Genomic DNA, 23,764 nt, shown 5'->3' on the forward strand with positions numbered 1-23,764 from the left:
GCGGCTCTTGGAAAATGATGTTGTTTATCCAGTTTTACCACACCAGATGCTTGACTGCTAGAGTCAGGTGTTTCACATGGTGTTTCCCATGCCTATCTCTAACAATATCTGAAAGGCTCTTTGACTCAGAACTTTGTAAAGATGAAAGATTCAGAAAGGCCTGAAACCATACTATGAAACAAACCATATACAGTTTTCTAAAGTTACCTTGGAAAACCATATACAGTTTTCTAAAACCACATACAGTTTTCTAAAACCATATACAGTTCTAAAACCATATACAGTTTCTAAAACCATATACAGTTTTCTAAAACCATATACAGTTTTCTAAAACCATATACAGTTTTCTAAAGTTACCTTGGAAAACTTACCAGTTTCCAATCCTATTCATTAAGGAATTTGTGGATAAGAAAACAATTCTTTCCTGGTCCTATTCACACTGTGCTTCAGTACCATAGCTGTGTGGGATTCATTGTTCTCCCCCCTGTCTGCACTGTCCCAGTTTCAGACTGTAGGTAGTGACTCTTCTATCAGGGCTTCTATACTCAAAGCAGAGAATTCTCAGTTTCTACATGTGTGGTTGTTCAAAGTTCTCTCTTGAAGTACAAAGTCTTTCACACTGAGGTTTTATAACAGACTCTACTTTGCTACTGTTCAGGATTGTGTTGGGACTTAGCGAGTCACTATTTTCCAAAGCATCCTCTGCAAAATTGCCCAGTGATAGTTCATTCATGTACCTTTCCCTCTACTATGTTGCCTCAATAGATTTCGATGTCTCTCTCTCTCTCCCCCTCCCACCTTACTACCCTTCATTCTTCCCTGCCTGTGTACTATTTGTTCTGTATTATAGGAGCAGGATGGGCTATTTGACAGAGAGTGCAATCTAGGGGGGTAAGTTAGATAAAGAATTCCTCATTGGACAGTAGACATCTGACCTGTACTTCTTTCTGTGTCACATTATCTATTTTCCTCTCTGAATATTCTTGGAGCACACAGTATATGTCTATACATGCAGAGATGCACACACCTGCATTCCTATACCATCCTTGCAGAGATGATAATTTGAGGATTTAAGTTGTCCTACTGGCTCTATTAAAGATTTATTATACCAGTTATTAATAAAGAATCAAATTTAAGTCACTTTGAAATACATATAGCATCCATATTAGAAGTGTTGACATTCCTGGTATTAAGCATCATTGACCTCTAAAAATTGCATGCTATTTAAAAGATTTCTTTTCTTTTATTTAGATTCTTTCAAATATTCTTAAATGGCAAACAAATATCACAGTCAGATTTGAACCTAAACTAACTGAACTTTATGTGAGGTCTTTAGCCAAAAATAATTAATTCAATTTCCCCATATCAAAATGTCACAAAGAATTACTTTTTAATCTTTTACAAAATCAGTGAATTGTATCCAAAAGAACCAGCTTCTTATTCTCCTATAATTTTGGTATGGGTATGGCTTTTACTAGCTGTTTCCTATAAATTTTATTTTTATGATTTGCTTTATTTTAAGTTATTTCCTGACAACGATTGTTTAATTATTGAAACTCTTGCTAGGGAAAAACATATATATATAACTCATAATAACTGGGAGAGGTCTTTATTCATTATTCATTCACTTTCACCCACTTGTCTTTTTCTTTTTTAATTTTTTTAAAACTTATTTATTTATACAAGCACTGGGTACAGTCAGAAGCGTGGGAGGGTGAGAGAATTCACCAGAGCCAGAGTGGGGAACAGAACAGGCAGACGATGAAACACACTGCTGAGGGGAGCAGCGGGTGCGGCAGGAGAGGTCTGCGCACCATGTGGGTCCCTTGCCAGCAGCTGCAGCAGCCCCGCAGCCCAGCGCTCAACCACTGTGCCACCAGGGGAAGTCCCCCACTTGTCTTTTTGATTTTCTTTAATTTGTTAGAAAATTACTGTTACAAACTGCATTACTTTAAATGCATTACAATGTCATAACTGTAAATATAAATTGCATAGACCATCCATTGGCTCAGAGATGAGCTTGTAATTTAATCTAATATGCCACTGAGATTTGAAGGTATTTGTTGAAGCTTATGGGAAAGAGAAGCCTCCTATTTTTCTGCACATAGTAGACACAGATAGAGATCCTCTTTGACACTAAACAGAAAGGTGGGTTATCTCCATAAGACAGTGGCAGTCTTCTTGCTATCAGAACAGTATCAGGTTTAAGAAGAAATGCTGAAGAAAGCAGCAAAACCAATAGATCTTCAGTTACATTATTGAGATGACTGGTTAGTTCAAGTTTCGCCTAAAGTAACCCTATCTCTAGAGTCTACACATTCTCTTTATTACTTACGCTAGTCAGAATTGGTTTTTCAGGTCTTTTGCAATAAAAATTGTGCTAAATGATATGTTATTACTGGCATTTTGTATAAAAACAGTTTTGTACATTTTGGCAGACCCTATAAGTCATCCACACAAAAGTCACTATTCTTCCCTCTTAACAGAACCCCAAATTTTATTCATAATTTAGGTAGATATTGTTTCAGTAGTTCTTTCCACCCACCCCAGAATTTTAATACTTATTGGTCATAACCAATTGTGATGATTATCCTTCCTTTACAAGGGCTTTTTAGGAATATGATGAAACTAAGAGCAAAAATAATACTGGGTTAATGTAAGTGTGAGCATCACAGGTTTCCTAACTCTTAAATATGGGAGAAACAAGACAAGAATATCCCTTATCTTTCAAGTCTTATATTAAACAATGTCCAAGAGAATCAAAGAAAAATCAACCTAACTTCCTTGAGCCACAGCATGAGCTAACACTAGAATTCTCCTGAATTTACCTTTCATGCAATACTAAAATCCGCAGTATCTCAGTTATTCATAGCCACATGACCTGAAATCTGAAGCTGAAATTACCCTAACTGATATGTTCACAGACTATATTGATTCTTTGGGGTTAACCTCAAGTAAAGATCACCTTACATGACTGATTAAATCCAATCTTGAGTCTTAAAAAGAAACAGATACTTTCACAATTTTAGGCACACTTTCTCATCTTAAAATTTAATTTAAGTAGTTTAAAGACTAGATGTGACCAATTAGCAAATAATACAGATTAATTTTAAATGTCTTATGTGATAAACCAGAGACAAAAGGAGAATGTGGCCTGCTGAAAATTATTCTGCCCCTAAGCATTTGTTTACCCAGGTGGTTAGAACCAGAAGAAACTGGGAGGGTCATCTTGGAAAGTAGCCAGAACAAATGCCCACAAGTCTTCATGATAATCCTGCTGCCAATTCCTAAGATTCTTATTATTTTAGCATTTTCTAAATCAGAAATTTGCAATAGATGGAAACAAAAAAGAATAAGACACCTGCTAGGTTGCTTTGTTCTTTTAAATCCAGGAATATTCTTCCATAAACAACTGAGAAGTGCTAAGCATTGTGATCCCAGATCAGGAAGATATGCTGAGGGGATAAGGCTTATAAAACGGTTGATGGTAGAGGGGGCTGGGTGGTGAGGTTGAAAGTGGTCTGCATATTTCAGATCTGACCTATATAAGGATTTTGGTGTAATGGATCATAACAATAATAGAAACAAGATGTATACATTTACTCTGACTTGGCATGATTGCTAAAAAACATTTTAATAAAATAAAAAATGTAGGAGATCTGTAAATCTTTCTTTCCCTACTTCTCTTTCCTCCCTCTCTTCTCCTATTATCTTACAAGTATGGAGGAGGGGGCTACAGAAAAAGGGAAAAATTGAAATCATAGGGCCTCCCCGGTGGCGTAGCGGTTGAGCGCTGGGTTGCGAAGCTGCCCGCAGCCTCTGCAGCGCCGGTTCGATCCCTGGGTGCCGGGTGAGGGTCCCACATGGCACGCAGACCTCTCCTGCCGCCTGCTGCTCCCCTCAGCAGTGTACTTCGTCTGTCTGCCTGCTCTGCTCTCCCCTCTGGCTCTGGTGAATTCTCTCACCCTCCCACGCTTCTGACTGTACCAGTGCTTGTATAAATAAATAAATAAGTTTTTTTAAAAAAATTGAAATCATATTTAAGGAAGTGTTTTGATGTCTCTAAAAATTACGACTATTATTTTTCTAATATTGATACACAAGACATTCACAATATACACAAAAAAAAACTTCCCAACATTACAATGGAAGCATTTAGTTCAGCAATTCACTATTCTCCTAAACAACTTAAGCCCAACCTGAAAATAATTCCTTTACCATTAGCTTTGATAACGGTCTCAAGGCATATAATTTATGTGATAAAGTAAGTAACTACTGGAAAAACACCTATGAAAATTGACATTTGTACCAAATATCAGGAGATTTCTTGGTGAATTTTCCCATCACTTTTGAATTCTATTTTGTAATTTCAAGATGAAGCTATATCTTGAAATTTCAAAAAAATAAAATCAGGGTGATAAAATCAGAATGGCATTCTACTGAGAGGAGGAACTGGGACAACTGTGTTCCACAAGTTGTCCTTGAGAACAAGAATATTTTTATGCCACCAATTTAACTTAGCAGAGACATCCTGGTCTTTACCCATCAGAGTCAGTTTCTTACTGTTGCTTTATTGCTGGGAAAATTTAAACTAACAGCAAATTGCATAAAATAAAAGAGAAAGAAAGGGTTAATATTAATGAAGTTAAACTTTATAGGAGGTAAGATTGATATCCTGTGAGCTAGTCCTCTCAAGTATGCAAGGGTCCTCCCACTGAGATATTTTCCTACCTACTACTATTTCTCATGCACTTAAATGGCTCACTTTTATGGCTCATTCCCTAAAACCTACTTTTCTCTGAATCTCTTCTGAACTAAACCCTGTAGGTTGCAACAACAATTATCCAAGTGCTCAGGTGCACCCCTACAAGGCCTATTTGTATCATCTGACAAATGGTCCCCATCAGCTTGTTAGTTCTGTATGGACGTCTATTTTAGTTACATAAAGTGACTAAAACTGAGAAGGAAATAGTGCAGTCTGTAAAAGGCACTGATAAAATAGTACCTCATAGAGATGAAGAACATAATTCTTGAATGAGAATTACAAGGACATAGAGGTGAACAATGTTGCAAGAGGGTATTGCCTAACCTAATGGGTATGGTGATAATAAAAGTTAAGAGTTATTTAGAAGTCTAAATCAACTGGATTTTGTGATAAGATGAATATAAGAGCATGGGTATGAAGAAGAAATCTACAGTAACTATTAGATTTCTGAACTTAATTGTATGCATGGTTGTGTCATTTTACTCAGAGAGGGAACACTAGAGGGACATCAATTTGGAGATGAGACAATGAGTTCAGTCTGAGAAATACTGTATCTGAAATGTTTGAGATATCTCAATGGAGGGGTCCCAGGTGTAGAACACAAATCTGATCTTGAATTGTAAATGTAAGCATCATTCACAAACAGATTGCAACCAGGGCCACAGAAGTGAATGCAATTACCGTTGATCTCAAAAAAAAAAAAGCAGTCAGTTTTTATTCCAACAACAAAATGGGTTTAATTGGAAACAGACAACAGAAGAAAGGCTGTTGGAGAGTATTGTCATGATGATACCCAGAAACACTTCCCTGAATCCCAGACTAACAATTCCCTATATAATCTCTGGAGCACCTTACTTTCAGTTCCACAGGAGGGGCAAAGAGCATCACACCCCAATCCCACCCACAATCTAGATGCAAGGCATTTGGGGTTCTGTAGCTTGTTGGTTTTCATATGCATAGACACTCTCTTTCCAATCTCCTGCCTTCATTTAAATAGGGTTTATGTATATTAATATTCACATGAACTATAGAGAAAAAGAAGAACGTTTAAGGCCAGAAATATAAAGATCTACATGCAGTAAGTATTCTGAGGAGACCACAAAATAAGGCCAAAGGAAGAGTAGTCAGGAAGTTTAAAGAAAAGTGTCATATTACAGAAGTCAAGGGAAGGTTGTTTGAAGGGCTGTGTCAACTGTGGCGAATGCTCAGAGGTGATTCAAGATGAACACTGCAGCAAATCTATTGGATTAAGTGACATCCGTCACCTCCAGGAGGCTAAGTCTGTCACTGTAGTTGAAAACAAAAACTAGATTATAAATGATTAACATGAGAAAGGTATGAGGAAAGATAGTTTAGACAACTCTTTTGAGATGTTTAACAATAAAAGGGAAGAGAAGCAGGATGCCAATAGTTGAATAGGCATTAGGTAATAAAGGATTTAATTTCCTTCTTAAGATGGTAGCAGTTGCGGGGCCTCCCAGGTGGCACAGTGGTTGAGCACTGGGTTGTGAAGCTGCCCGCAGCCTCTGCAGCACCAGTTCGATCCCCGGCCACCGGGTGAGGGTCACACATGGCGTATAGACCTCTCCTGCCCACTGCTCCCCTCAGCAGTGTACTTCATCAGTCTGCCTGCTCTGCTCTCCGCCCTGACCCTGGTGAATTCTCTCACCCTCCTGCGCTTTCTGACTGTACCCAGTGCTTGTATAAATAAATAAATAAATAAATAAATAAATAAATAAATAAATAAATAAATAAATAAATCTTTAAAAAAAAAAAAGATGGTAGCACTTGAGTACCTTTAAATGCTAATGACTTATAGCCAGTACAAAGGCTAATATGTATAGGGAGAGAGAATATTGATAGCATAAGATTCCAAAGAAAACAAATGGTTCTGGAATTCAGATCTCTTTTGATATGTAGCAGCCTTCAGTGGTCCTTAGTTGAAACCCAAATAAGATTTTTGGGTCTCCTAATATAAATAGATATTTTCTCATAGTTGCCAAGACCCAGGTTTGAGTACTCACCACTATACAAGAGACAAGAGCTGGGGTTAGAAGGAACTTCCATTCAAGCAACTTGTGTCCTGAGGAGAAAGCTGGATTAGCATCCTAACGAAAAACCTTAAATCTTGAGAGCTTAATGTAAAGTTTTTATAAGGGAGTCCTGACTTAGAAGGAGGAAGGGTAAGTGCTGGTAACCATGAAGATTCAACTTCCTTTTGTTATCTTTAATTTTTTTCCCACATTTTTGCAAACTCAAGATTATCTGGTTATCGTGCTGGTGTAATACTGGCAGAACAGGTGGTCTGGGTATATTGTGTTATGTATTTCTGTGATTTATCTGTCAACAGAAACTCAGTAGGAATATGATTAGTGTCTAAAAGTTTCCTTGATTGTTTAAAAATGAACAATGATGTAAAAAAATAACTAAAAATAAAAATAAAAAAGTTAAAAAAGTTTCCTTGAGACTTTAGGAAAGTTAATATGCTAGTATGTAAAAGGTTACAACTGGGATGGGGACCTTTTCCACAGATTGTATTCATGTGCCTGTGCTTTCATCATTATTCAGAAGTTCAGTAGTTTTCCCTTCTGTATCTGTTTCCTGTTAATGCTGCTACAAATTACCATAAATTTAGTATTGTAATATAACACAATTTTTTTTTAGTCTTATAATTCTGGAGGTCAGAAGTCCAAACCTGGTGTCACTAGGCTAAAATCTCGGCATCAACAGGGTTGGGGTCCTTGTAGTGGCCCTAGGGGAAAATCCATTTGTTTACCTTTTTCAGTTTCTATAGACCACTCTTGTGTGTTTTGATTTTTCTTGTGGTTTCTTTCTCCATCTTCGAAGCCAGCAGTGTACATCTTCAGAAATTTCTCTCTGACCTTCCACCTCCCTCATATAATGATGTTTGTTTGGTTCTCCTAAATAGATTAGTCTTCCTTTCTCGAGATCCTTCACTTAAATCACATCTGCAGAGTCCCTTCTGTCATTTAAGGTAACATATTCATATATTTTAGAGATATCTTTGTGGAATCATTATTCTGTACACGTATCTCCTTTTAGTACCATTTCTAACGTACAATAACAAGCTTGCTGGAAACTATGTATCGAGCCTTAAGAGCTTCTTCAGCTTGATATTTTACACAAATGAAAATCTCACTAATGAATTTCTGCAAACTTATGCTTAAATGATGGTGTGTTCACCATTTGGAGAATTTGTTCTAAGAATTGTGAAGATCCCACTTCACCAATACTAGTAACAGATTTCATAATTTTTGTGTTCCAGGGCAAAATAAATAGGCAACCCAAATAAATTCTCTGTGAGCCTTCAGCTGCTATTTTTAAGGGAAAACATTTTTTCTTATATTTGAAAAAATTTTTCTTAAACTTGTCAAAACTATAAGGAAGACTCTATTTGGGGCTATTGCGATAAGTGTCAAGACTATTACAAAAGGGAAAAGAAGTTGGGCTCAAGTCTGAATGCTACCAGGAAAAGTGGGCATTTATGCAGTCCAAGAGCAGAGTTGTAGGTAAGAAGGTGGTAGGTGGAAAATGACTAAGAGGAAAACGCAGACTAGGGTAACCGGATATCACCTGGGAGATGGTAGAGAATGAGGAATTTGATCACTACTGAACGTGATCAGATACCTAGAGTGGGAATTGTCTCTAAAGTAACACAGTAGGATTTTGCTACTATTGAGCTCTTGAGGATTAGTGAAGAAAAGTGCTCAAAGGATCTTGACTAAAGTTTGGTCAAGTAGAGAGCCTTTCTTACTACAATATTTTTTGCAATTCATTACATTGTATAAACAGATTCCTTAACTCCAAGGAAGAAGTACTAACTCCAGGCCTAGAACTGTTTCTAGGGACCTGGTAAAATTCAGTGATGTTATCACTGTCATTCCAGGGCTACTCAAAAGGAAGGAAATGAGGGGCAGGGTGAGATTTAAGGGCGATAAGGAGCTGTGCTGTGAAGTATAGTTGCCCAAATTGCTTGAAATTTTGCACAGAAAAATAACTTCATTCAAGAGTCCTACTATCAGGGACATTTAATAGCGATGTCAAGATAGCTAAATTAAAATGACTTGCACGCCACTCTCTCTACAAACTGTATTCTTCCACATAGTTTAAATAAGCAAAATCCTGATCAACAAAAATGATGAATTCTTACCTCATCTTTCTTCACACATACAAAATCTAATTTTCATTTTCAAAAAATAATCCTGCCAATGCCAGTATTAATACAGTATTGTTTTATTACTTAGTCCCACACAATACCATAAACTGTAACATCTTTTGAAAATTAATGTAAACAAACTAAACTGGCATTACTCATTTCATAGGCCTTACCTTACCCTCATATAACCCCTATGACTCAGAAAGAAAAGCGGGGAAGAGTCTCACTGGTAGACACTCAAGTGTCCAAATGATGTCAAATCGTCTTTACTTTTGTGCCCATAATTGACTAATACTAATTCCACTTCTGATAAGCATAGAAACAGTCCTCTGTGTATTGTCTTTTCTTTTTCTTCCTTTCTCACAGTCTCCTAGGTTTCTCCTTCCCTTGAATTTCCTCCTCTAACACCAGCAAACATTTTCACTTTTTGGCCTCTGGTTAGACTATTAGTCATTATTCTTCTCTTCAAAGGAGCCTTATTAATAGGAAAGGACTTCAGGTCCTGCTCTTAGGAAGAGATAATCTGGATTCTAAAAAACCTTTTTTCTTGTTAAGTTGATTTCCTCTTTCCATTACTCAGGAACATTGTTATGCACATCAGTTTGTGTCTTTTCTCAAACTTGTCAAAGAACTCTTTATGTACAAAAATCTGATGGGAACTCTGACCCTGAAGTGGGTGAGAAGAAACCCTGCCTCCAAAAGGGAGGGTAGGGGTAAGTTAACCCCTGCTTCATTGCCCAAAGTCTAGCAGATCACTTGGCCTTACTGGTATAGACAGAGAGTGAAATACAGTGCTGCACTTTGCACACCAGGTAATCTCTAGTTGTTAGGTATTTTCCCCACCTCTTCCATCTACCACCATTCATTTGTGGCCCCATTTTTGAGTTGTATTCACTTGCTTTTCCATACAAACAACCCTTCTCCACTTTCTAAGCTAGCACTAAGGTATTCACACATCTTTCTATGATAATGTTCTTATCAACCATCTTGGACATATCATTTGACTCCAGCAAGCTCCAAGAAGAAAATCTTAGATTCAGATCTGCAGAAGACTATTCACTTGCTCCCTGTGTGGCACTGGTGGTTGTTAAACTCTTGTGGAATCTAGGAGTCACTGCTTCCATCCAGATCTGTAATGTCTCCCTCTCCATTCCTCTGGCTCAACTCCCTCTCCCACCCATTCCCCATGGGAAGAAAAAGAGAAACTCCTCTCCAGGTCAGCTTGTGAGGAAATGAATCCATCCATCCACTGGGAAACAGAAACAAACAAAACATAAACAAACCCCCAACACTCATCATTTTCTCTGTGTATCTGGAGCTAATGCAGCAAAGTCAGAACTGGCAAGATGCTGCTGAGATTAAAGCTAATTAGAGAAGGAGCGGAACTGGGTGGAAGGACCATGGATGCGTTCAGTCAGTAACATTTATAGGCACAGCTTTGTCAAGTAGACATTAAGAGGCATAAAGAATACAATAAAGTTGATCTATCTCCTTGAGCTGTGTGTGTATTCAGCAATGCTATTCAAGAAGAGGCTTGCCTCACAAATGTCTGGCTTACCTCTTAGGATTTAATCTAAAACTGAGTTCACCATAGCTATGATAGGTCAACAGAAATCCAATTGCAAAACTGGATTCCCCAGAATTACAATTGCAAAATTGGTAATTCCCCAAAATTACCTGGGGAACATTATAAAAAGTTTTCCAGATACATTCCTAGATTCCGTCACACAGAATTTCAGTGGTGAGGCCTTGGATTCTCTATATTGACAAAGCTTCCCCCCTGCCAGCTTGTTGGCAAGATGTGGAAAAGAGCTATTCAAACTTTTCCATTTCTCTGTTAATAAAAATATCTTAAATTCAGAAAGGTTAAGAGCAACTATAACAGCTGTTATAGTTGTATATTATTTTTTAAAAATGCATGAATGAAAAACCGTTACGCTAATAGAGTTTGTGTCTGTTCTCAACCTTGACAAAGAACTCTTTGAAGGGAAAAAAATGTGCCCGGGAGGAAATGTAGGGACCACCCTATTGATAGACCAGTTGAAAAGTTTGGACTGCCATTGCTACAGTGATTTTTGTATCATAAATGCACTCAACTTTCATTTATTTGTTCACTTAACAAATGAATACCTGTTATGCCAAACACTGTTTTAGGTATAGAGGATTCAATAGTGAACAATACAATAAAAAAAGCTCTGCCCTCATGGAGCTTTCATTCTAATAAGGGAGAAAGATAACTAACAAGATCAAAATAACATATAGAGTAGTCAAATTTAGCATGTCGGTAAAAAGAAAGCAGGGAATAGGGATTTGAAATGTTCAATAATGGGGGCTGGGTTGAAATTATAGCCAGGATGACCAGGGGGACGTCATTGTGTGAAAGAGATGTTGGAGAATAAAAACATGAAGGAAGCCAGTCATGTATACTTCAGGGAGACAATTATTCCGGCAGAGGAAATAGCAAATGCAAAGGTGCTACAAACGGAGCAAGCCTGGTCAGTTAGGAATAGCAATGAGGACAGAGGAAGGCACTAGAGTGCATGAGAGGAGGAGGAATAGGAAATGTGTCCATGAGGTAAAAGCAAACTAGATCACATAGAACCTTGTAAGTTAGTGTAAGCTCTTGGTCTGCCTGAGAGGAGAAAGTCATTGGGGGATTTTGGACAACTTAATTTTAATGGAACTTCTCTGTGTGGAATTGAAACCTACTGAAGGAGCTATAACAGAAGCAGGGTAACCAAAAATGAAGCTATTGCAATACTTCAACTTTATGTTCTGGGTGAGAGAGAACTTACTATTTAATAAATGCTAAGCATGGGTAGCATTGTGTACCTGCATCTCGGATGAGCATAGGAAAGAGGCTAGGAATCTGCAGGTCCCACAGTCTGCTCAGCTTTCACATCTGAGAGCTTCCTACCACAATGCAGGTGTTGCTGGCAGTTGAGAGGAGTGCTTTTCATGTTACCTGGTTCCCAAACACTACACACTGTACACATTAAACAGCCACCAGACTCCTTGCTCTGGTTCTGGGGACTTGCACGGACAAACATCTGCTTGAGGCCCAATGAACTTGAAGCAACAAGTGCTTCCTACACAGTCTTTCTTGTTCTTCACTTTTCCTAAGTGTGTTTCTTTTCATGAAGTGACCTAGAAACATCTCTGATCTCATTGTCTCTGGAACACTTGCCCATGTCATCAGAGCTGCAGGCTTTCCATCATAGTTTAACTAAATATTTATTGTCTTTCAAAGCACTGCAGACAGACCTTTTACAACTCTACATACAGGGCTGTTAGGCTGTTGTTAGTTGAAAATATATAGTACAGACCCAAGATCCCAATGGATGCAGTAACAGATAATACCAAATACTATATATACTGCTTTTTCCTATACATACATACATACTTATAAGTGTTTAATTTATAAATTAGGCATAGTAAGAGATTAATAACAACCAATAATAAATTATAACAATTCTAGCAGCATGCTGTAGTAAAAGTTATGTGAATGTGGTCCCTCTCTCACTCTCAAAATATTTTATTGCATGCACTATTTTTTAGAACATAGTTCACTGAAACCACAAAAAGCAAAACCACAGTAAGAGTAGGACTACTGTATTCTCTAAAATTCATCACTGCACCTCAAATTTCTCTTCTCAAACAAAATCCTTTCAAAAAGACAAGCCATGATTATGATATGGGAAGTTTTGTGATACATATGGGAAATTTCTTTTAAAAAACACACTGCATCTTATTTTTTAAATGACCAAAGTTTTTTAAATTAAGTCCGTACTGATAATGTTGCATACTTTTTCCAAATCAACAAACATATACAAACTTCAGGTGTATTCAAATGTTTACAACATTAGTGGAAGGAAATTGAAAACTCTTCAAAGTCAGTGATTTAGTATTATGGAGACTGGGCAGTATAAAAATAAAAACAATGAATAAAGAAATCTTCAAGAACTGAGACTAATCTTATCTTCAAGATGTAAAATATTTGTGCTACCAGAATTCAAAAAAGAAGTGAATCGTTTGTTTTAGAGAACTACCATTCTCAAATGTTCATTGTATAAGCACTAGAACAGGATAGAAAATTAGGGTTTCTGTGGTCATTTAGTCTTTTATTCAAGTAGTGAGAGGGATATATTTACAAGGATATGCCAATTTTCAAGTCCAAGTATGGCAACAGATGAAATTGGACTCCTTTGTGGTTACTTAAAAATATACACAGCTTTCAAAATCAGCGTGAAGGTGAGTCAGAGTGATGGGCATTTATTCAAAGGAGGAAGTTGACATAGTCTTTTAGGCCAAACAGCAATCCTGGGTGGCTCTGATGGAATGAGGTATTTAATCACCTCACTGGTAAGAGTCTTTCCTATTGAGTAAATACTTGGCAACCTTGGTCATTAGCTTGAAAGACAGAGAGAAAAGTACATGTTCATGAGTGGGTACCTAGCAGAGGTGTTTGTTTAGGCTAAATCCTGAATGTCCTTCAGGGCCTAATGCAATATCGCCTCTCCCTTAGTCAACTTGGAGCTGTGACTATTAAAGCCAATATCCCATCCAAATCATTCTCTGTGCAGGGTCCAGTGACTAATTACTGGATGAATGAATAGGAAAAAGATGACCACAGAGGATACTTAAGACCTGAATGGGAACAAGTGTGTGTCCCATTGTTAGAGGTATTTGAGTCAGAAACTCAATCAGTTATTATCAGTATTTCACTACTCAGTTAACACTTTTGGGTGGGGAAATCAGCACAAGAATCAAAAAAGGAAACTCCTCTTTAAAAAAAAAAATTTTGAAAACAAACAAAAAAGTTTTCCAGAGATTCACTAGGCCACCCTTCAGCAATGTACTACCATTGACACAAAACTACTAACTCCCTGAATACATAAGCAAATTTTTCATGTGCTGTAGTACACCAGATGTCCTTTCTCTGATTAGCAACAAGTTATACCCTGCTCTTTCTTGGCCTATCCATCACAGTCAGTTAGCTGTATAACAACATCTAGCTACATTTATGGCAAAATGCAAACTTTATTCACTGATTCTAATTTGGCAGCCAACCTATGAAGTGCTTGATGGACACCAATGACTGAGAGCCACTTACTTACAAAATCTTCAGTTAGGGATGTTGCAGAAATAATTCCTATACAGATGAGACCAGATCATCCCCCAAGGGTACAATGCAACTCTAAGTTTCCATGTTTCTCTTTAAACTACTATCACATCTACTGTCACATATTTAGCCTTTTGACATAACTGTCATGGGACACTATGCTGAGAGCATGAAGTCTTTGAGGGTATGAAGACTAACAAGCTAGAAATGGCAAAAGCAATGTCATAATTTTTTCTGGGCCTTTCCTCTTTCAAGGCTGACACAGAAAAGTGAGCATAGTCTGGCCCAGCTATAGGTAGAACACCACCAAACCTCCTGTCTCCTCTTTGCATGACCTTAAACCCTCATACTCACTCCTGCCTCACACCCATTTTGAGTAGAGACAGAAAAAGAGGGAAATTATGGGGGGGAAAGGCATATACTTGTAGAAACCTCCACAAAGTTAGTAATTATGATGAATTCATACCCTAACTATTGCTAATCAGGTTGGGTCTCTCTGACAGATAGAAGAATCTTTCTTTATATCTGCGTCCACTAGAGACACTGGGAATTGTGTTAAACCTGAGATTATCTAACCAAATGATGGAACCTCTGTGTTTCAGGCAGCCATGACCTTGGCAAGACTCTCTGAGCTGCTAGTGAAAGATCAGGAAAAACCACGGATGTTTGAGATGTGTGGGCAAACAGAGCTGTCAGAGAAACACATCCCTTCCAGATGAGAGAACCTGGACTAGAGAGAGCAGTGCAGGCCAAGTCAAGAAAAGATTAGTGGCAGAGTCAACTCACAGAGTCAACTCACAGCCTTGGGCTCTGTCCAATATCACTAGGATATGAGACTCCTGAAGAAATCTGTTGAATAGTTTAAAACACTTTTGCTATATCTGCAATATTCCTAGCCAATGATTAATTATAATATGATTAGAAACAGAACAAAAATACCTTTTGTTGTATGTACAGAGGTCATTAAATAGTACAATATACTTACATAAGAAATTTCATTCCTAGTGCACATATTCTTTAGTTTGTCTCCACATCAGCATTTTCATGCAATATATGAAAACAATAAAATAGGAATCAAAGGCCCCGTACCACCTCTGCTTTTTTTCAATTTCGCGTTCCTTCTCTACCCTTTTCCTATTCTCTTCTCCATTTGCCATCAACTCACTTGTGAGTGCTACATTCTCTCTTCCATTCATATATTGAAATCCTAATCCCCAATGTAATAGTATTTGAAGGTGGTGCCTTTGGGAAGTAACAAGGAGGAGCCTTCTTAATGAGATTAGTGTCATTATAAAGAGAGACCTCAGAAAAGTCATGGCCTCTCTATACCACATGAGGACACAGCATAAAGGTGGTTGTCTATACACCAGGAAGAGAGTTTTCACCGGAACATGACCATATTGGCATCCTGATCTCTGACTTCTGGCCTCTAGCTATGACAAAATTAATTTCTGTGTTTGTCATCCAGTCTGTGGTATTTTCTTATGGCAACCTGAGTTGACTAAGATTTTCTGCTTCCCTCTTGTTGTCTCTACTACTCTCTTCTGAGAGGACAGAGGAAAAGGATATAGACCTAGTGATTGATAACCTATGTAAGGCATCCTGTCTATGATTAGAGTTAGGTGAACAAAGTATTCTATATATATTGCATTTTAAAAAGTAAAAACATCTTTTTTACCAGTTTGTGTTCTGCAATGGCACTAAATTCCTTTCTTCATTGTGCGAATTGATAAAAAATAACTTTTCCTGAAAGGAGAGGGAAACTGGGGAGAGAAAAACTTGAAGAACAGATTGAGAAGATGACAGACAGATGCATACAAGAGATAGGTTCCAGATTCACCCCTTCATCCCTGAGCCTCACTAAGGCTCTCTTCCCCTATCTTGCCCACCATTTCTTTCCTTAGCATCTTTTCACTTCCTTGTGTTGGCATGTCCCATCTTTTTTTTCCTCTCCTGTTTAAACTCACTTCAGCTTGTAGGAACCAATTCTCCCATGTCAAGATTTCCATGTCTCTGCCTTCTGGGATAACAGAAAATTAATCTACGTGCTAACGGTTGTAGAGCAGTGATCTCACTCCCAAATAACAGCTGTATGCATTAACTAGAGCAATCCACAAAGAGCATATTCACCTGAGTTTCTGAGCATGCTCATCCCAAAGAAAACTCTAGTCCAGCATTACAAAATAGAAATAGAACAAAAGTCACAAATGGAAGACACAAATTATATTTAAAATTTTCTGACAGCCACATTTTTAAAAAGCAAAAGAAATGAGTAAAATTAATTTTTAAATGTATTTTAACACAACATATTCAAAATATATTTTAATAATACACAATTTTAGAAATTTAATGAGCTATTTCACATTTTTTTCAAACTAAGTCTTCTGAATTAACTGTGTCTTTTACACATACAATGCATCTCAATCCAGACTAGCTACATTCAATGGCTCAATGGCCACATGTGGTTATTGGCAGTCATTATAGGACAGCACAGTTCTGGCCAGAAAAAAGGAAAGGTGAAGCCCTGGCATATCAGCAGAGAGGAAAGCCCTTGGCCCCAATTGTTTGGACTCTCTTTTCTGGGACTGAAAGCACAGATATTTTGCAGAGGCAACAAACCAAATGCTCCTTTGAAATCTGAGATTTTTTTGATTTTTAACCAAGGACAGGTACTCACACCACCATTTCCTTAAACATCTTAGTTAGAATTTTAACTGTTCAAAACAAAAAATTCTCCATGGATTCATGAAATATGATATATTTCTAATGATTATTTCTAAGAGCAGAGAAGAGCACGATCTCCCCCCAGTCACTTTTTATGGAGTCAAAAACTGCCCAAAAGAATATACAGTGGAACAAGGAGAGTTTGCTTAATAAATGGTGCTGGGAAAACTGGACTGCTATATGCAAAAAAATGAAGCTAGACCACTACCTCACACCATGCACAAAAACCAACTTAAAATGGATAAAAGACTTGGACATAAGACCTGAAACTGTAACATATACAGAAGAAAATATAGGTAAAACACTATGTGACATGTGACACACATCTCAGTAACATCTTTAAAGACACATTCCCCTAAAGCAAAGAAAGTGAAGGAAAAGATGAATAACTGGGACTACATCAAATTAAAAAGCTTCTGTGTCACAAAAGAGACATTAACCAAAATAAAGAGACACCCTACTGATTGAGAAAAAATCTTTGCACTCCAGTCAACTGATAAGGGACTGATCACAAAGATCTATAAAGAGCTCACACAACTCAACAAAAACAAAGTAAGCAATCCAGTTCAAAAATGGGCATAAGGACCAAAAAGACACTTCTCCAAAGAGGAAATGCAAATGGCCAACAAGCACAAGCATATGAAAAAATGTTCAACATCACTTGTAATCAGGGAAATGCAAATCAAAACCACAATGAGATACCACTTTACACCAGTGAGAATGGCACATATCAAAAAAAACAGGAAACAAATGCTGGCAAGGATGTGGAGAAAAAGGAACTCTCTTATAGTGCTGGTGGGAGTGCAAACTTTCCACTATGGAAAGCTGCAAAGAGGTTCCTCAAACTACTAAAAATAGAGCTTCCATATGACCCAGCAATTCCACTCCTAGGAATCTACCCAAAAGATACAAAAACAGTTCAAAAAGATACCTGCACCCCTATGTTTATTGCAGCACTTTTTACAATAGGTAAGATATGGAAACAACCCAAATGCCAAAAATAGATGACTGGATCAAGAAGATGTGGTATACATACACAATGGAATATTATTCAGCTATCAAAAAAGATAAACTCATGCCATTCACAGCAATATGGGTGAAGTTGGAAGGGATTATGCTCAGTGAAATAAGCCATAAAGAAAAAGAAAAATATTGGATGGTTTCACTTATAGAAGGAATGTAGGGGAACAAAATAAGGGATCAGGAAAAAAATAATTATAATTAAAAACACAAAATTAATAGGCAACTATTAATAGAAGACACTCTGCAGGGGAGGAACAGGGAGAGGGATCGAAATGGGAGAGAAGAACACAAGGGACTATGGTGAAAGTGCACAGGTGAATTGGTGGTAGGAATTTTATGGGGACTATACCTGAGAGGAGAAAGTGTGCATTGTACAAAAAGGAAGAATGATTATATATATATATATATATATGTATATATATATATATATATACACACATACACACAGATACACACACACACATATATATATAAATAATAAATTAAAAAAAAAAAACTATTGCCCATTGTGCAAATGTGGCACTCAAGCTCTTACCTTGGGAAAGTGAGGACCGCAAATCAGTTTTATTTGCTAGGAAATGGGTGATACCCTGCCTGCATGGAATTCCACATTAAAGCTGCCTATCTTTGAGAAGTGTGTACTTTCACAATACTGACTTCTGTTTTCAGGACTGTTACAATTCTCTCAGGTGCATTTCAGGTAGGATTTGTTCTCACTGGAAATTGAGTAAATGCTGGACCTTCAATTATTGCAATCAACTGTGGCAAACAGAACATGTGTCAAATTCATTCATGTACTGTTGACTCAATTGTTCCTATAATTATGCCCAAGCCCCTGCTTTATCCTTACTTCTTTTTTTTTTTTAAGATTTTATTTATTTATTTATACAAGCACTGGGTACAGCCAGAAGCGCAGGAGGGTGAGAGAATTCACCAGAGCCAGAGCGGAAAGCAGAACAGGCAGAATGATGAAGCAGTACACTGCTGAGGGGAGCAGCAGGCGGCAGGAGAGGTCTGCACGCCATGTGGGACCATCAGCCGGGGATCGAACCGGTGCTGCAGAGGCTGCGGGCAGCTTCGCAACCCAGCGCTCAACCACTGTGTCACAGGGGAGGCCCGTATCCTTACTTCTTATAGCTGATCTACCTTTTATATAACTCAGAGAAATTATTTTACTGGTGAAATTTTCAGGATTAAAGTAAATCTCAGTAGAGATTTGTTTTTAATGATTTCCCGATTAGCCACTAATTTTTATCTCTTTGTTGGAGCCTCTTTCTGCTTCCTCACTCAGGCCTTTATGCTTATTTAATGGGTTAATGAGTAGAAAATTGATGAAGAATGAGTTTTTATTGTTGAGAGGTATTTGTGATCTTATTTTAACATGCTGAAAAGTCTTCAGACCTAAAAGAAATGAGATGCCATGGTAACAGGGTTCTCCTGGATCACCTCAAATCACACCCCTGCCATACCTACAGCTGACTTGGGCTAAAAAAACTACTCTCTTTTTTTTTCATTATCAGTCTCCCAGAAAGGGCAATGTAAACCTTTTTAATTTTTCCAATTGATTTAAAATTCAAATTGAAGCACATTTCTACTTAAATGTTGCTCTTGTTAAAAATTACTTGGGAAAGAGGTAACATGAAATTTGGGATAGTTGTTTGGAGATTAGATTTCCAAGGGCAATTCATTCCCATGGTTAATTGAAAGTTAAATCCATATAAAAAAGATTGGCAAGTACTGATTCTTCCACCCTCTCCAGGGGTTTCCAAGTTCTTTTATCCTGAACACCCAGAATCTTTCCCTTGACTGGATCCAGATTCCATTCTCAGTATAGCTGACCAGATGACGCAACACTGTGTACTCTTTTAGGAACATGAGAAATGCAGCTTTTTCATCTTCCCTCTCTTGAGTTCTGGGAAATCTAATTAAAACTGCTCAGATTTTCTTTTTTGTTGTTTGCCTTAGAAGACAATTCACTGGAAGAGTCTTGTGGAGGACTCCCGGCTGTGGAAGGTGATCGAAAAATTAGCCTGATTATGGAGTTGTCCAGCCAGGTTTCCCTTCAGACTGAGAAGATCACTCAGTTGGAAGAAGTTCTAGAGGAAAAGGAAAGGAAAATTCAGCAGCTGGAAGCCGAGCGGGTAGCCCATCCTGTCCATGAGGTCGAGGTTTCTCCAGAATGTTTACAAGAATCCCCAATTTTCTTTAATGATAGTGGCGGTCCTATGTTCTCTGATGAGGGTATGTAAAAATTCCCAGTCAGAAAACCTGGAGATTTATTAAATGTCATCAAGGTAAATTCCAGAATCCAAATAGTCTCCTCATTGGTTTAGTCAATTTCAAGATTTGAATGTGTCTTATATGTTCATATTGAAAGGAAACAAAATAAAGGGAAGTGTTCAGAAGCAAGCACTGAATGTTTCCCCTTTACACATCAGTAGTCACGTAACCCACACAGCTGTAGAATGTTATATTTTTAGACATTCCTGGTAACAGTAGGAGAGGGAAAAACACATAATAGACAGATAGGTGAAGACCTTAACATCATCCTCTCACCAGAGGTTTATCATATTGGAAGCAAGAGGTGAATGACATCAATTCCATTTTAGCATTCAGCCAGTTAGGAAAAAAGGCTATTTGTGAAAGTTAAGCTTCAAATTGAAGAATGTTAAGGTACTGAAGAGCACAGTCATTGCCAGCAAAGTAAACACTATGAGGTTTGTCCTTTCATGTTCTTTACAATACATTTCTTTATTTCATGTATTTTATTAACATTTAGCAAGGTTAAAAATGAATTAAAACCAGGGGTCTCCCTGGTGGCGCAAGGGGTTAAGTCTCAGCACTATGAAGCTATTGGCAGTCACTGCAGCACGGGTTCTATCCCCGGCCAGGGAGGTAACCCACATGGTGCAGCAGACCTCTCTGTCTCGCCCACTGCTCCCCTCAGCAGTGTGTTTCAGTCAGCCTGCCTGTTCTGTTCCCCACTCTGTCCCTGGTGAATCCTCTCACACACACACCCCCGCACCTCTGACCTACACTCCAGCTCTTCCCCAGCTCTTGTATGCATAAATAAATAAAATAAATCTCTAAAAATATTAAAACCAAAGTAATCAAAAGAAATAAAGAATGGATGAATCACAGCTGTAGTCCTTTGGGAAAAGTGTCCTAGGACAGCATCTCTTTGGGAAAACACACAACACTGAATGTTCCCTTAGGAGCAAGACTAAGACCAAACAAAAATACACTCTTTCATTATAATTATACCAAGGAACTATAGACAGCACAAAATAATACCAGAAAAAATAGAGAACAAAGGAAAGATGGCCTGTAATTAATCTAATAGAAGGAACTGTATCATGTTCCTCTTTCACACATGCCCCTCAAATGAACTATTTCCCACCCATAGAGGTAGCCAGGCTCTAACTTTAAAGAAGGCTTGGTACTTAAATCTTACTGTCCTGGTCAGTATGACTCAGGTGAACATCCATAGCCCTCACATGAATCTGACTGCATCAGTGCTTTTTGATTTAATGCTATCAGTCCAATATTCACTGAAACTCTTCTAACAGTATTAGATGTTAGAAATATAGCAAACAAGCAAATCACAACTTTTATCACCTAAGGGTTCACAGGCTGATTGTAATGAGAGATGGGAAATGGAAATGAGAACGTGGGGGAACATGATGTAAACTTAATTTGCACTACTGTGGTAGAGGTTCTCAAATTTCCTAAGCATAATGATCAGTAAGAATGCATATTCCTGGGCTCTGGTGTAGGACCCAGGAATACAAATCCTAGAGCAATCAAGTTCCAGCCTTGAAGTTCTATTCAATTTTTCTGACACCATGTGAGGTTAAGGGCTAGCATGTCCTTACTGTGTATTTCCTTGGGAATGCTTTATATTTATTTCAGTTTGTAAAGAATGGACTTGTCTCTAAGACAAACCATTGTCTCCGCAATTTTGATCTGTTATTATGACAATCAAATTTCTGTCTCTTAATTTTATCAAAGATTGTCTAAATTCCATGGGATATTGGGGGTGAGAAGGGTAGGGAAGGAAAGAAAATCCCATCCCATCACATCCCAGAGAGGATGCTAAATTCTAGATCAGTTTCCCCTGGCTAATGCCCTAGCACTCAGTAAGAAAGAGCCTTACAGTGGAGATAAAATAACAGGCTAAGCTGGAGCTGCTGTTAATAATTAATTGAGTCTGCCACCTCTAAATACCCAAGGACCTTCAGTCCCTGAAGAAGAAAGCATCAGGGTCATATTACTCGGCAAAACGATCTTTACAAGAAGTTGATCTCCATTCAGGTCTAGGTTAACTCCAAATCAGAGTGGGAAGATTTAGCCCAAAGGTGAACAGAAATATCTGTTTAGCAACATCTTACTAATAGTAACAAGAATTCTTTAAACGCCCAGAATTGGGGAGAGTGTATGTGTGAGAGGAGGTACATTAGCCTCTGAGGCATTTCTAAGTGGAAAAATTTACATTCCCAACTAAATGTGCTATTGTATGCCACCAAACTTCATTTCTATTTTCTGCCATTTCTCCAGAAAAATGAGAAGTTTCAAATTGCTATAAACTAAAATCTATAAACTAAACTAAAATCTCATTTTCTTGGGAGCAAGTTGGATAACTGAAGTAGTCTACAAACCTTCAAATTATTTGGAGTAAAAAATAAGGCAATTAGCATACTGATGACCTTATTTCTTAATGAATATATAGCAAATCATCAGGTAATATATCTGCTTCAAAAGTTATGGAAATCTAAAAAAATAAAATATTTAACAACTAACAAGCCATTTGCTAATATTCTAAAAACATGTAAAAAATGCATAGCTTTATTTCTCCTTTTCCACAATCATTAACTTTTCTGAAAGTTCATTTGAATGTGTGATGTGTCTAACCAATTTAAATAAATGTTAGATTTAATAATTCAATTACATTATTCTGTCAGTTTGTTTCCAAATACTTTCCTGGCAAACTTAAATCATAGCAACAGCCTGACTAGCAGGAAAGCAAGTCATTGGAGAAACCAGGCCAGAAATGTGAATTTCAGTGAAGTTTAGCAAAAGCAAAGAAACTACAATACTTTCTGGAAAGAATGAATTCAATCAAGTTTTAATTATCTCCTGCACTCCTCTCTGTTTACTCCCAAATCCAGTCATTTTCTTCTACATTATACTGAAGTAAAGAATTTTCCTTTAATGCAACAAAGCAGACTTGATAAATGTTATAGGCCTAAGTTAAAATAGTATTTATTTGGCAATTATCAAGTATAGGAACTACAGAGACGAAATTACTCCAAAAGATAGAAGAAAACATTTTATTTTTTTCCCATTTTTTATTATTTGTATATTCCCCATACAATTGCAACCCCCTGACTTTGACCCCAATCCCTCCTTTCCCCGACCCCCCCGCAAAGTGTGTCTCTGGTTCATAGTTGTTGATTTTGATTTTTTTCTTTCTTATAGTTATTCTTTTTCCTTGTCCCTTATTTAGGTTTTCTAGATTCCTGCTATGAGGGAGACCATCCAGTATTTTTCTTTTTCTTTCTGGCTTATTTCGATGAGCATGATCCCTTCTAGCTCCATCCATGTTGCTGCAAATTGCATGTGTTTATCTTTTTTGAATGCTGAGTAATATTCCATTGTGTATATGTACCACATCTTCTTCATCTTCTTGATCCAGTCATCTATTTTTGGGCATTTGGGTTGTTTCCAAAGCTTAGCTATTGTAAACAGAGCTGCTATAAACATAGGGGTGCAGGTGCTCTTTGGAATTAATGTTTCTGTGTCCTTTGGGTAAATACCTAAGGGTGGAATTGCTGGATCATATAGAAGCTCTATCTTTAGTAGGTTGAGGAATGGCCACACAGCTTTAGAAGGAAACATTTTAAATGACATGGAAAAATCAAATACCTGAGATTCAAAAAAGCCTGGCTCTCAT

The 23,764-nt window shown here is 37.6% G+C and overlaps 1 protein-coding gene across 1 annotated transcript in view; it reads left to right on the top strand.

The window, feature by feature from the left end:
• The window catches only part of CCDC192 (coiled-coil domain containing 192), a gene marked incomplete at both ends in the record, with an annotated part of 195,302 nt that extends 175,242 nt beyond the window's left edge, over positions 1 to 20,060 (top strand). Inside the window, one exon of the mRNA XM_084252504.1 lies at positions 19,777 to 20,060. Coding sequence (XP_084108630.1) covers positions 19,777 to 20,060 — 284 coding nt within the window. The remainder of the gene's footprint in view (positions 1 to 19,776) is intronic.
• Positions 20,061 to 23,764: the final 3,704 nt, after the last annotated feature.

This window comes from Talpa europaea (assembly GCF_964194135.1).
Source record: "Talpa europaea genome assembly, chromosome: 13".
NCBI lineage: Eukaryota > Metazoa > Chordata > Mammalia > Eulipotyphla > Talpidae > Talpa > Talpa europaea.